Source organism: Typopeltis vanoorti, chromosome 10 (assembly GCF_054136105.1).
Source record: "Typopeltis vanoorti isolate ZY-2024b chromosome 10, IOZ_Tvanoo_1.0, whole genome shotgun sequence".
NCBI lineage: Eukaryota > Metazoa > Arthropoda > Arachnida > Uropygi > Thelyphonidae > Typopeltis > Typopeltis vanoorti.
Window position 1 is genome coordinate 131,422,115 of NC_143558.1, and position 15,424 is coordinate 131,437,538.

A 15,424-nucleotide genomic window follows, 5' to 3' on the forward strand; every position below is an offset into this window, starting at 1 on the left:
TGATTGGAATGCCTTGCCTGAGAGTATGGTGTCTGCAAGGAGTTCGAATGTGTTTAAGACCCGGTATGATGAGATGTGTGTGAGATAAAAGGACCTCCTAGATGAGTCTTTGACTCCATGAGGTCTTGTTTAATAATAATATCAATGCTGCATGGATGGTATTCAAGAAGCATCTAGTGGAAGCAATGTAAATGTATTTCAAAGGTCACAAGGTTAAATAAGGTAGATGTGAAATACATGAATGCATTTCACATCTACAGATTTAGCATTCAATTCAGATTAAAAAAGGTATTATGAAAGCAACATGAGTGATAATAACCAGTTCCATGAGCAATACAAAGAACAGCCAAGTTCATGTCAAGAGTCAGTTGGTAAGGGTGGCATAGATGCAGTATAAGAAGTGATTAACTAATGAAGCCACATACACAAAAGAAGCCTATGCAGTTCTTTAAATATGTAGCCATCAGAATGAGATATCAAATGAACAGTTCATAGAGGCAGTTTATCCTTGTGAAAGTGACATTGTTTAGAGTAGTAGAAGAGGAGAGACTGAGTGAACAAGAGGTATAAGGAAAATTGGACATATTTAATATTACTAAGGCTGTGGGACTTAATATATCGCCGCATGTTTTGATGGAATGTGCCAGGAAGTTAAACCTTGGTATACTTGTTTAATGTGTCTTACAATGGGTCAAGTTCCAAATGAGTGGAAAATGAAGGCAAGATTGTACTGCTTAAAGGTTATGAGAGAACACAAGCTTCAAGTTATATAGGTGAATCTGTGTGTCAGAGAGATTAGTAAGAACCAGGATCCAGAATAGGCTGACAACAGTGGTATTCTCTTTGATGGGTAGCACAGATTTGCTACAGGAAAGTCATGTTTTATTATTTTTCATACTTATACAATAAGGTAACAAGTGGACATGGGAGATGGAAACATAGTAGTATACTTAGATTTTACAAATGCTAAGTTAGTACAATGGATTGGAGACTGGCTGAGTGATATGCATTAGCAAGATTTGGGGTAACAATATCCCAGAAGAGGAAAGTCACTAGTGGTGTGCCTCAAGTGTCTGGTTTAAGGCAATCGCTGTTAAACCTGTATGTTAACTATATTGGGGAAAGTTTGAATGCAGATATTCGGTTATTTGCAGATGAAGCAAAGTTGGGAAGAACTACAAGTGCAAATGGGGCTTTACAAGAGGGGTCCCTGGAATGTTAAGTATGAAGAAAGGTTGAGAAGATATGCAATTTACAAAATCCAGCCGATAGGAGGAGGGATGATATGATAGAGTTGTGCAAGTTGGTAAGAGATTCTTATTAATGTTGAAAAGGTTTTTCATAGAATGATGAGAGATGAGGGAGAACAAGAGGTAATCACTGGAAGCTTTATAAGGAGGGTGTGAAAAAAGGAGTGAGATACACATTTTCTGCATGGAGTGCATTGCCCTGAGAATATGGTGTCTGCAGAGAACATGAATGTGTTTAAGACACAATGTTATGAACTATGTATACGAGAGTGGGACCTCCCGCAATGATTATTTGATCATGGAGGTCTGAAGATTTTTAAAATTTTTTTTTTTTACAATACATTAAGTTTATTATCATCATCAGATATACAGAGTATTTACAAATATACAATTCAGAATAAGCACAAAATGTTAGGTAACCATTATTATATCTTCTTCTCTCTTCCATCATCTATGTGGATGATGATGAGGCCGAATGAACTCTTTCCACTTCTGTCTGTCCTGGGAGAGTCTGAACAATTCTGTTCAGTTTGGTGTCGCTTGTTGTGATTTGGTTTTCAGGTCCTCTTTTATTTTGTCTATCCATCTAATTCTGGGCCATCCTTTGGATCTTTTACCTTCCATTGTTGTATTCAGGGCTTTAAATGGTAGTCTTTCTGTTCCCATTCTGGTCACATGGCCAAACCATCACAGTCTTCTTTCTTGGATTTTGTCTATTATTGTTATTTCTTGTTTTAGTCGTTTCCTCATGTTTTCGTTTCTTAGTCAATCCAGCAGAGATACTCCAAGTAATCTTCTTAGGCAACCCATTTTTAATTTTTTCTCTTCAGCCTTTTTGAGATTCCAGCATTCACTTCCATAGAGGAGTATTGGGAGGTTGTTCCATAGATTCTTACTTTTGTTACTTGTTTGATGTCTCTTGACTTCCATATTTCATTAAGTCGTCCAAATGTTTGGGATGCTTGACTGATTAGTCTGTTTATATCTTTTATAATTTCACCATTGTACTCAATAACTCCTCCAAGGTAGGTGAAGTTTTCTACCTGCTCTAGATTCTTACTATCAATTTCAATTTTCAGATTGGTGCTTTTTTTTCCTATTTGCATAATTTTTGTTTTGTCTATATTTATGTTTAATCCAGATTTTATACACTCCTTTATTTTATCAGGAATTCGCTGTAGATTTTCATCTGTGCTTGCAAGTAATGCAACGTCATCTGCAAATTTTAAATTTGTCACATTTTCCCCATATATTTTGATTCCGGAATCTTCATTGTTTAAGGCCTTATTGGTTGCTTCTTCCAGTGTAACATTCAACGGATCTGGTGACAGATTGCATCCCTGTCTTATTCCGCTCTCTGTGTGTGGAACCAGTTGGTCACAGTGTCCAACACTGTAACCAACTGGTTCATAACGTACTGCACTTTCAGATTTCTCATATAGATTCTTTATTATTCTTATGGTTTTGTTGGGAATTCCAAATTCTTCCATAGTTCTCTTCTACGGATTGAATCAAATGCCTGACAAAAGTCTATGAAATTTATGTAGCAACTTTGGTTGTACTCTAGTGTCTTTTCTATTAGCTGTCTTAAGGTGAATAGTTGATCAATTGTGCTTCGCCCTGGTCTGAAACCGGCTTGTTCTTCTCCTAGTGCCAGTTCTATATATGGCTTAATTTGTTTTTGAAGTACTTTCGTAAAAACCTTACTTGGAATACTGAGGAGGCTAATGCCTCTGTAATTATTGCATTCTGTTTTATCTCCTTTCTTGTATATAGGAGTTATGACTGATTTGGTCCAATCAGTAGGCACTGCTCCGTTTTTGTAGATCCTTTCAAATAATGTTTCTAATGGTTCCAAAAGTTGTTCCTTTTGAATAATAGACACTGCATGTATAAAAACTCAAAACTAGCTTTCCTAGTTTTGAGTTTTTCTATGCAGTGTCTATTATTTCTTTGGTAAAGATATTCGTTTCCTCTTCCATTTCAGTGGCTGGAATCGTAATATCCTGGGAGCTGTTTTTATTATATAAATCTTTGAAATATTCTTCCCATTTGGCCATTCTTTTTGTTTTACTTTCAATTAGTTGTCCCTCTTTGTTTTTGATCATTATAATTTTTGTTGTCCATGTCTTGCTAATTTGGTCTATTTGTTTATATAATCCATGAAGGTTATTTTCTTTTGATAGCTTTTCTGCCATTTTGCATTTTTCTTCTAACCAGTTATTCCTGTCTCTTTTAACTAGTTTTCTAATTTCTCTGGTTAATCTATTATATTCATTTCTGTTATAGTTCTGTTTTAGTTCCCTGCTTTTCCTTTGATCGCTTAACCTTTTTACTTCATTTGAGATCCAATCCTTTTTACTTTCTGTGGCAATTGTTGTATAACCTATTGTTTTTTCTGCCGAATTTAATATTATTTCCTTTAATTTGCACCAATGTTCTTCAATGTTTATATTCTGTTTTGGTAGTTCTATATATGGCTTAATTTTATGTCTTATCAAAGTTTATGTGAATGTAGTTAAGGTGAGCAATCTGGTGACAAGATTGTTGTACTGTATGTTTGCCTATGCAGCGATTATTATATAAACATACATAAATGATAAAAATGATACTGTATTTTGCAATTTTTACAAATTGCAAAAACAGCAAACACTATATATTTGCCTAGTATGTAGGAGGGCAGATGTCTGATTGTTATAACTTACTGTCAACTGGCTGGCTGAATGGGTTTCTGAAAATCATTGGTATTGTCTTATCAAAGTTTATGTGAATGTAGTTTAGGGTGAGCAATCTGATGATAAGATTGATGTATTGTATGTTTGCTTGTGCAGCAATTATGTCAGTATAGATGGATACCATTGCTGTGTCACCTGTGTACTGTAAGATCTTGGTTTGAAAGGTAGCTGACTGATATTGCACATATAGATACTGAAGAGGAAAGGAGAGAGAACAGCTCTCTCTACTTTCTGGAGCTGTTCCTGAACTGTTTGGTTACTGTCAGGAACTATGAGGTTCCCCTCCTTTTTAACTTATACATCGCAGATTTGCCTAATACAGCCTCCAAGAAGTTTTGTTACAATGATGACATTGCTCAAGCCATCAGACACACCAACTTTACTACAATGGAAGATATACTAACAAATGACATTGAAGTCCTAGATGAATACTTCTGCAAATGGAGATTATGCCCAAATCCTAGCAAAACAGAAGTTTCATTTTTCCACCTGAATAATAACCATGCTAACAAAGAACTGATGGTCTACTTCAACCACAAACTGCTATGCTACAACAGATTCCCGAAATATCTGGGTATCACTTTGGATAGAACTCTATCTTTTAAACCACATCTCATTAACATAGCATCCAATCTAAAAGCATGAAATAATGCACTGCTCTTGGTCTCATTTACTTTGCAGCTGAATACTGCTCACCTGTATGGCTGAACAGTGCCCATGTGTACATGGTTGATGTTCAGCTTAACACCATTATGCACCTTATTACTGGAACTGTGAAATCAACACCAACTTACTGGCTCCCGGTGCTAAGCAACATCCCACCTCCACACCTCTGCAGCTTCATCCAACTTTCTTCTACACGAATACAGCAAAATCATGGAAACCCAAGATCTCCCAATCCATGAAGACATCCCACCCCTAGAAATAAATAGGCTAAAATCAAGGCACCCTCTAATCTTAACAATGAAAAATCCTGCAGAGACAAGTTTTAACATGAAAGAAAAGTGGAAAGAATCCTGGTGTAACACTTCAACAGGGTACTTCCATGAATTAGTGGACCCAACGCAGATGCCTTTGGGTTTTGACCTACCTCGGAAACCTTGGTCTACCTTAACATAATCTGCACCAATCATGGTAGATGTGCAGACTACCTTTACAAATGGGACATGATTGCCTCACCCAGGTGGAACTGTGGATCATCCCACCAGACAATTAATCATATTACAGTAGAATATGCCCGACATGCATACAATGGAAACCTGTCAGACTTCATCCACGTTACACTAAGTGTGGTTGACTGGATAATGAACCTAGACACAGAGTTGTAGTCTATTCTTGAGTGTGTCTTTTATGACTGTATTATGTATTATTATAGTACATATGTCTATTAAATATTATGTTTATATATATATATATATAAATGATTATTGTAATGTAACTTTTCATGTGTGAGCCATATGCTAAATAAATATGAGGTTACTGGTAACTCTGTACTATGGGATGATCCAATGCATGCTATCTGTTTCCTTTCTTTAAGTTAATTTTTAAACCATGTGTGCAGAGGCCCAGAGCTTCTGTATCTCAGTTGGTACAGACAAGCCCTTTGGTTGGAAAAAAGCAATGTTCAAATCCCATTTATAACAAGAGGAACTATTATCAGGTGTTTTCAATCAAATGGTGCATTGCCTGTCTCATAGGAAAATCGAGGGATTCCCCCCCCCCCCCCCCAGAAATTCAGATTTTTCATCCTGTGAAACAGGAAAACCATGAACACATATCTATGGACCTATAATACTACTAACTGTGAGATGAAAGAGATTAGAGCCTCACCATCTCATCTTTCTACTGCACATAATGGATCCCAGCTAGAGTTCCATAACAGTCAAGAACAACCTCCTTGGTAGAGATGACACTTGACAGGATGGGACAGAAACCTAGCTATTCCAACATGTCTTAGCTTTGCTAGAAATGTTTCATGCTTTAGTGTATCAAACTTTAGACAGGTCAATAAAGATCACCATAACAATTGTGTTTTTATCTAAGGCAGTGTGGATTAGATCTATGAAATTCTCCAAGAGAGTTGTTATTCATTTGCTCTTCTGGAAACCATAGAGTGTTTTAGGAATGATATCAAAGTTTTCTATATATGTAGCAAGTTTGTTAAGAAACAATCCTCTCCATAAATTGGTTGATAACTGGTAGTGTAGCTATGGGTGTGTAGTTGCTGATTGAATTTCTTTTCCTTTGTTTGTATATGGGTGTGATTAATAAGTAATATCTGAAAAAAAGAGAGCCAAAAGGCTTCACTTTGACAATGCAAAATTATTCAAATTAAGTAGATATTGAATCCAACATTATTTCAAAGCCGAATAGAGAAACAACAAGAGTTTCGTGCCGAATATAGAAACTATAAGAGTTTCGGCAGATCCAGGCATAAGCAAAGCATAACCAAGCATAAGCAAACCTTTGCTTATGCTTGGATCTGCCAAGCACAAGCAAACAAATAAGTAATATGTTTGGTATATGTCCAGTTCCAAAACTTTCATTATTAATCTTAGTATGAAAGGCCATATTAGACTATGTGTTGCTTAATAACTTTGGGCCTTGTGCCAGATTCCTGGTCATTTGCTGGTTTTATTTGTTTGATTACAAAAAGTAATTTACTTGAGGGGTCATATTTTATGAAGGGGGGAGATCTTTCTCTACAGTTCTAGGATAGAGTAGATAGAGCCTAAAACGTACTGAGTCATTTTCTAACTGTTTGAAAGGCTTGCCTCTTTCATGAAGCTGTTTTTTTATGGTTTCAAAGGCAGTAGCTTTAGAAGCATAATCCAGCATCTATTAATCAGATGCCAAGTTTGTTTCATATAATTTTGTACAGAAAAAAAAAATCTGCTTGCTGATGGATTTTTTGTCACTGAGTGAAACCACTGCTGAGTATCTTGGGATGATCAAGAGTTAATCTGTGTGGTCTGAAGGAGCATCTAGTTTTTGGTTAAGTCTCTGTTATCTAGTCAAAGAAGATGAAACCAGTCTAGTGTTGAGGATTCATGTAGAACCTTGCATTAAATAAATATATCAAATTAAATAAATGAATTTTAATGTAGATAAGGATACATGTTTCCCACAAATAATATTTCATTCTATACTGATGTGACCTCCCTGTTTAAACTGTCTCTAAAAATTCAACTATCTCCTCATTAAAAAGGAAATGTCCCTTAGACATAGTATGACTTTTTTTTTTTTAAATCACACATGCTACCAGCTAGTTAAACTTGTTCTTGAATGACTTCTTCCCCTCCTTCCCTATCTAGCAGCTGTAATATGGAGGAATAATTAGAAAAAGAAAAAGCATTGAAAACTCCTCCCTTCTTAAACCTCAAGACTGATATGCAAATGGTGTATTTATCATTTGATCAAGACTCCTAGACCCTTGACACATTCCTTAGCTGCCTCAGCAACTGACACTGGAGAAAAACAGAACTCTACCAGTTTCAGATATCATCATCATCATCCATTGTCAATCCACTGCTGGATGAAGGCCTTTCCAAGATTACTCCAAAACTCTCTGTCCATGGCTCTCCTTTTCCATGTCACTCCTGCAAATCTGATGATATCATCAATCAAATGTGATTTAGGTCAGCGTCGTGGTCGTTTTTCCTCTCATGGAACCCAATCCAGTAATTCTTTTGTCCATCGCTTATCCTGTCTTCGAGCAATATGCCCAGCCCATTGCGACTTCAGACGTTTCACTCTTCCTATGATGTTGGAGATTTTGGTTTGATTTCTTATCCATGTATTCCTTTTGTGGAATACATGGATAAGAAATTGTGATCAGATCCTACAAAACGAATTGCGTTGTTCTTAATTTCTGAATTTCCTTTGCATCAGTGTCCATGTTTCACAGCTATATGTCAGTATAGGAAGAATACACTGGTTAAAAACTTTTCTCTTCAGACACAATGGTAGGTGGCTTTTGAATATTGAATGTAATTTTCCAAATGCTTTCCACCCAAGCACATCGTGCGCCTTTTAATTTCATCCATGATATCTTGTTCCATTGATATCTGTTGTCCTAAGTATATGTAATGATCTACTTGTTTAATTTTCTCATTATTGATTTTTATTACTTCTGGTTGGACATAGCTATTGAACATAACTAGGGTCTTCTTTAGGTTTATCTTTAGGCCTGCTGTTCTGCTAGCAATTTGGAGCTCATGGATACAAGTCTGTAATTCATGTGCAGTTGAAGTAAAGATAACTATGTCATCTGCAAAGCATCTTAAATATCTTCCATTTAGATACACTCATCACAAACTTATCACTCTACTTTGTCTTCTTGGAATACAGAAAATCTACTTGCATAGAATGCCACACATATGTTGACTAGCACCACTCAACTGCCCAATAAAAAATAATAAATAAATAAATAAAAATAACAGAATTTGGACAATTTGTCCCATGGATGCAGATCCTACAAAACGAATTTCAGATAATTAAAACATTTTTGCAATAATGGTTACAGCCTAAAAATTATTACAGACAGTATGTACGTAAAAAAAACAACACCCACACAATAACTTTAAACATTCCATATGGATACCATATTTCCACTGCTCCAACTTTTCACTTTCTTCTTTTCAATGATTTCCACTCTCCCTTCAAGGTCTGAATACCATTTCCACTCTCCTAACAGGTTCATCAAATGAATAACCAAAATAATGAATCCTCACTCTAAATGAGGGACCTTATGTCTCAATCCATCCAAAATCTCTACCACTCTCCAAATCTTGATTATCCAATAAGTGTAAGTAAGCAAGTCAAAACCACAGCCTTCACTGCAGTCTGATTTGAAAGCATGAAAACACTCACACACTACACATATTCTTTTTATGAGCTCAAGTAGTACTGGTAATATACTTGAAACAGTAAAATGTACTTTTAGTACTTAAATTGCCAAGTCAAATGTTGATGCTGAACCCATTAGCAGCTGAATTCTCTCTCTCTCTCTCTCTCTCTCTCTCTCTATATATATATATATATATATATATATATCCCCCCCCTCCACTATTTAATAAAATCAGGAAATATCACCCATTATCCTTTAAGAGATGTTGCATAAATCTGGATACGAATTTGTCAATAGGGACAGATGGAATATCAGCATGTTTGCTGAAGTAGTGTTCAAATGAATAGGCCTTTTGCATGTTTGTGTAACTTGAGTCTCAGCTAAGGAATGATACCAGAGGAATGGGAGGAATTTATAATAGTTCTATTGTACAAGGACAGTGAAAAAACTGATGTGTCTGTACTGACCTATCAGTATCTCTAGTGTGGTATTGAAGATTTTAGAAAAGTTGGTAAGAACTCGCATACAGAAATGGGTAAACAAACATGATACACTCTGCAGGAAGCAGCATGGGTTTACTAAAAGAAGTTCACATTTAGCAATTTGCTCACATTTTAACCAGAGTCAGATTACAGGTTCTGGTCATCATCATGTGTATCAAGGATATAGGCCTAGCATGGCCTGTTCTGGCCTTAGAAGTCATCGTTTAATCGTTTAAGAGGAGGTCCTGGTTTTCTTTTTCCTAATGGCTTGTACTTTAAGGCTTGTTTTGGTAATCTTTCTGTTTTCATTCTTTGAGCGTGTTCCATCCATTTTTGTTTATATTTTTTAATTTTTTCTATTACTGGTTCTTGGTTTAATTCTTTCATAATTTCTTCATTTCTTTTGTGATCAAATAGGGTATATGTTGCAGTTTTTCTCATAAACTTCATTTCTGCTGTTGTTAATCTTTGTTTGTCTTTTTGTTTTATTGTCCAGATTTCGCTTCCATAAGTTAAGGCTGGTAGGGCTAATGTATTGTATACTTTTAGTCTGGTTTGTTTTTGAACTAGGTTTGGTTTAAATATAGAGTTAATTACACCTGTTATTTTTAAATATTTTGCAATTTTTACGTTTATATCTTTTTAATTTTCATATGTGATCATACATCCTATGTAGTTAAATGAATTCACCTGTTCTAAGATCTTGTTAACTATTACTATTTTAGTTCTTGCAGGATCTTGTCCTTTAAAGGCCATAGTTTTTGATTTTTCTGTTGATATTATCATACCATAATCTTTGGATATCTCATTTAGATCTAAAATACCTTTCTGTAAGTTATCTTCAGAATTTGTAATTATTATTTGGTCATCAGCAAAGAGGAGAGTGTTTAAGTTTACAGTAGGAGAAAGTTTAATTCCTTGATGTAAATTTTTATTCCATTTTATTATTATTATTATTATTTCCACAGATTCTGGTTCCCAGGAGAAAGACAGGTGATATGATCAAGATCTATAAACTTCTGAATGGGTGTTATAGAATATCGTCTGATGGGACAAATGGGCTTCTGCAATTCATGTATACTAATGCCAGAAGTATTAGGAACAAGAAGGAAGAATTTTTGCCCTTGGTTGGCACTTCCAGGCCACAGGTTATTGGCATTAGTGAAACATGGCTGACAGAAGATGATATAGGTAGTGGGATTGAATGCAAGGGGTATAGTGTGTTCAGGAGTGACAGGGAGAATAAAATGGGGGGGGAAGAGTGTTATTGATGATAGCTGATGAGCTGCAGCCAAGGAGAATAGAAGTTGAACTGCAGGATAGAGAAAAGAGCACATTTGAGGCTATTTGGTGTGAGACTGAGGCTAGCAGAACAAAATATATAATTGGGTGATGCCATAGACCAGGTGATGGAATATATGGTGGAGATAGTATGCATAAGCAAATAGAAGAAATGAGTGGAAGGAGAGTAATTATTATGGGAGATTTCAACTATGGTAACATTGATTGGAAGGAGGAGAGGACACATGGGAGAAAGGAATTGGATTTTATGCAGTTATTAACTATCTGCAACAGCATGTAATGGAAAATACTAGGGGTCAGAGAGTGCGTGACTTAATAATAGCATCTGAGAATTTGGCTGTAACGAATATGACCATGTTGCCACCAATTCGTGAGAGTAATCATAGGATTTTGGACTTGAGGGGTGGCTAAAGGTGTGGAATTTACAATTAAGACAGGGTACATGTGGAATTATTGGGCTGATAAGTATGACAAGCTTAGGAGTTTGCTTGGTGCCATGGCATGTAAAACTGCAAGGGCTGGATGTTGATAGTGCATGGGAGGTGGTTAAGAAGTGTTTGCAGGAGACAATGGCTGACTTTATACGTAGAGCCCGAATAATAAATCAAGTAGGGTTTAAATGGATAGATAACACCATTAAGCTTGAGCTGCAAAAAAAAAAAGAAACAACTGTGGAGGGAATTTAAGGAGAAAGGTACATGAACAGTATAAAGCAGAGTCCAGAAGGGTAACAGGTGTGGTAAGAAAAGTAAAAGCAGATTATGAAAGAACATTAGCCATGCAGGCTAAAGAGAATCCCAAACATTTTTTTCGATATGTTGCAAGAAAAAGAAAAAATGTATATGGCAGAATGATTTTAAAGCATGCCGATTGTAGGGAGGTAACCGAATCAGTTGATATAGTGGAATTACTGAGCGAGCACTTTGCAAGAATATATCATCCAGGTGGTGACATTGCAGAAATGAATGAACCAATAGATTATATGGGAACTGTGGTGAATAGTCTATTACAAAACCTCAATGTCAATACATCTGTGGGATTGGATGGTATACCAGCTGTTGTATGTGAAGGGGCTAAAGAATTATCAATGCCCTTGATCATTTTGGTTAATTTGAGTCTCAGGTCTGGGTTAGTCCCAAGGGGGTGGAAAGAGGGGAAAATAGTTCCACTGCATAAAGGAGGTTCCAAGAATGCTGTTGTAAATTACCGACCGATCAGCATATCAGGAATCGTTGTCAAGGTCTTGGAGAAAATAATCAAGAGGAAAATACAAGATTGGATACATGAAAATGGGATACTGTATGGGGGATAGCATGGTTTTGTGAAGGGTAGATCATGTCTCAGTAACTCGCTCATGTTTTATAACACAGTGACGGCTGAACTGGATAAGGGTAATGGGTTTGCTGTGATTCTACTGGACCTTCCTAAGGCCATTGACAGGATACTACATGGAATTCTAATCAGTTAACTGCAGCATATGGGGATGGATATAGGGTTGGTGAGATGAATAGGAGGGTGGTTGATGGAGAGAAATCAGAGAGTGGTTTATTCAGGAGTAGTCCAAAAGATGGCCTGTGTCTAGTAATGTGCACAGGGTTCTGTTCTTGGACCACTGCTGTTTAATTTGTTCATTAACGATATAGGGAAGGATCTGAGAGGAACGGTTCATTTGTTCACTGATGATGCAAAGTTGGGTAGAGCAATAGTGAATGCAGAAGATGTCAAAATTTTGCAAGATGATTTGCATAGTTTGGAGGATGGGGCTAAGGAGAATGGATTTCAATTTAATGTGGCAAAATGTAAGGTTATGTATTTTGGACTGAAAAGATTAGCAGCAATATATCACATTGGTGGAACTGTACTCCAGGAGATTGATGAGGACAGGGATTTGAGAGTGTTGGTGGATAAGGAGTTGAAGTTTAGGGGGACACATCGCAAAAGTAGCTTAATGAGCTCATCAAATCACTTGGTTGCTGAAAAATACTTTCACAAGCAGGTTATTGTTCCTCTGTATCGAACCTTGATAAGACCTCATCAGACTACTGTGCTCAGATTTGGGCGCCAGGGTTTCTTCTTGATGGGGAGGTGGTGGAGAGGATCCAGAGATGAGTGGCCAAGATGATAGCAGGTCTATGGAATGAACCTTATGAGAACAGGTTGAAGATTTGTGGATTGCAGAAATTGGTTGATAGGCAGAAAAGGGGTGGTATGATTGAGACATCCAAATTACTGAAGAGTTTCTATAAGATTAATTCAGAAGATATTTTTGAGAATAGGACTGATGGTGGGAGGACTATGGGCCATACATGGAAGCTGGGCAAGAGTGTGGTTAGCAAGGGTGTAAGAGATAGATTTTTTACTTGGAGAGTGGTGAATAAGTGGAGTAAGCTGCCAGAGTCTGTTGTGGGTGCCACGACTATAAATGAGTTCAAGGTGAAGTATGATAGATGCTGTGTGAATGTCGAATTGTTGTTCTTGACATGATGTTAGGGCCTCCCTCGATGAGTCTATGGACTCCTTGGAGTTGCCGGTAATAGTAGTAGTAGTAATAATAATAATTATATGGATGGTGGGAAGAAAACATGGGGCATCCATGGAAGTTAAGTTTGTTCACAATCAAGAAAAGGGTAAGACCTAGGTTTTTCTCTCACACAGAGTAGTGAGTGAGTGGAATAATACTTTGCTTTTAAGGGTAATGAGTGAATCTAGTGTGACTGAATTTAAGGGAAGGTACAACAGCCGGTTTTGGTAATGTATGGCCTCCCTCGATAAGTCCTTGACTCAGGTAATAATAATAACTGTTTAATCAAATTAGAAGTTGAAGTTTAAATAGTCAAATAAATTCAAAATTACTAACATCGTAAAATAGAAAATTTAAGCAGAAATTTTTCATACCCGTCTTTCATTGGGTAGATCAAGGTCAGCCAAAAAAGGACCTCTTCCATGTGGTCCCTGGAAAAAAAAAAAGTAAAGGTTTATTTAAATTGTGTGTTCTACCACTTTGATTAAATCCATTTTGAATCTATAAATAAATATGCATATAATATAACACTATTTAAAAGTGAAAAGTAATAAAATTAATTTCCTAATCTTCCACTGACTGGTAACTGAATGAAATCCATATTATCTTTCAAGTGAAAGCACAGTACAATGAAATAAAATAACTGCGAAGTTAGATAAATAGAAAAATTAGCTTTCAGAGAGAAGTTCTTATTTAGAAATGTCTATAATGTATAATAGGCATTTCTAAATAAGAACTTCTCGCTGAAAGACAGCTTCATGATAAACTCATAATAAACAAGAAATCCCAAAAACTTGAAAACACAGAATGAATCCACAGTATAAAATCCACTATGTTTGAATGCTGAACTGCTTCACTGAGATTTCTTTTTATGAAATAGCTATAGCAGAGTGCAAGCAGAACATTGCAAATACAGAAAACACAAGATAAAGAGGTACAGTTTGCTGCCTTTTGCAACAAGGCCTGTCAATGCACTGAAACAATATTTTTGAAAATATGACTTCAAAGTACACATAAACCCACCAACCTTATAAGATTGTGGCTGAATTTACCGAAGACTCCCAGCCCATATTACAAACGCCCTGGAGTTTATGAAATTAGATGCAAATGCGACAGCCTGTAATTAGAAAAACTCTGTCTTGAAACTGTGGTGCTCTTCTAACCAGAGATCAGAAAAATCCAGGTCTCATAGCACAACTACAAAACATGCCAATAAAGTCAGTAAGGAAGGAAAATTCATGCCCTTCAGTAATAATCAAAAATTGGAATCCCTATTTCTTGTAGACAGACTATTTGCCAGCTGTCTGGTCTTCGGAAACTGTTTTACTGCTGTACCTTCAAATGAAGGCAAGTGTGTGAGTGTTCATAATTTATCAACTACAAGGTCTTCAAGCATGCCCAGCAAGGCTCTTAACCAGCACTGCATATGAAAAGAATTTGGGGGGAAGGAAGACCTTACTCTGAAGATGAAACATCACATTAGCCACTTCAGACCTCTAGTAAGAAGATATAGTGTATTTTATTCGATGATGAAAGTTGTCTAAATACCAAACCAGACCTAGAGGTTCTGGTTTGGTATTCCTCCAGCTATAGAGGATATGCTGATAAGGCAGAAATATTCACCTTGCTAGATCACTGTTTGTGGAAACAAACCATGCTATGGGAATATGAAGATTGACATGAATGGGAGAGTTATGTATTGCACATTATCAAGCACTTCCATCACTAGTGATAGATGTGACCAGGGACAAACTGGCCCAGGAGGTATCTGGAATTTCCCACTGGGCAGTCATGCAAATCACCTAAATATCTGTCATGGGGTTTAATGTGCATGTGTGTGTGTGTGTGTGTGTGTGTAATATATATAACTGACTTGGCTGAGAGAGACAGTTTTGAAACAGATTAAATGACTAGAAGCCAAGAGATAAAAATAGAAACACTATTTTATTTTAAATAAACCACACAACTAGTTTCGCCTTCTTAGAAGATTTCATTGGATGCATAACATGAGAGAAATACAAACAAACATTGCTGACGCTAACGATGAAAACTATCACTCACCCACTCATGTGGGACAAATGGGAAAACATCATTCGATGATATGACAAACTGGAAAGAAAAATTTTAGAATCTAAAGAAACCATCCTCAATCCAGTTCATTTCAACACTGACCTCAGTAATACTCGATCAGAATGTTATTGAGCTGCTATCAAACTTTGGCATTCACAAGATCTTGAACGCAAGCACATGCCTAACAATGACGAAATACACAGAATGCCTACAAA

General features: G+C 36.4%; 1 protein-coding gene across 1 annotated transcript in view; it reads right to left on the minus strand.

The window, feature by feature from the left end:
- Positions 1-15,424, minus strand: part of LOC150102798 (anoctamin-5-like) — a 621,013-nt gene that overhangs the window by 356,501 nt on the left and 249,088 nt on the right. Inside the window, exon 8 of the mRNA XM_090398743.1 lies at positions 13,514-13,570. Within this exon, the coding sequence (XP_090254869.1) occupies positions 13,514-13,570 (57 nt within the window). The remainder of the gene's footprint in view (positions 1-13,513; positions 13,571-15,424) is intronic.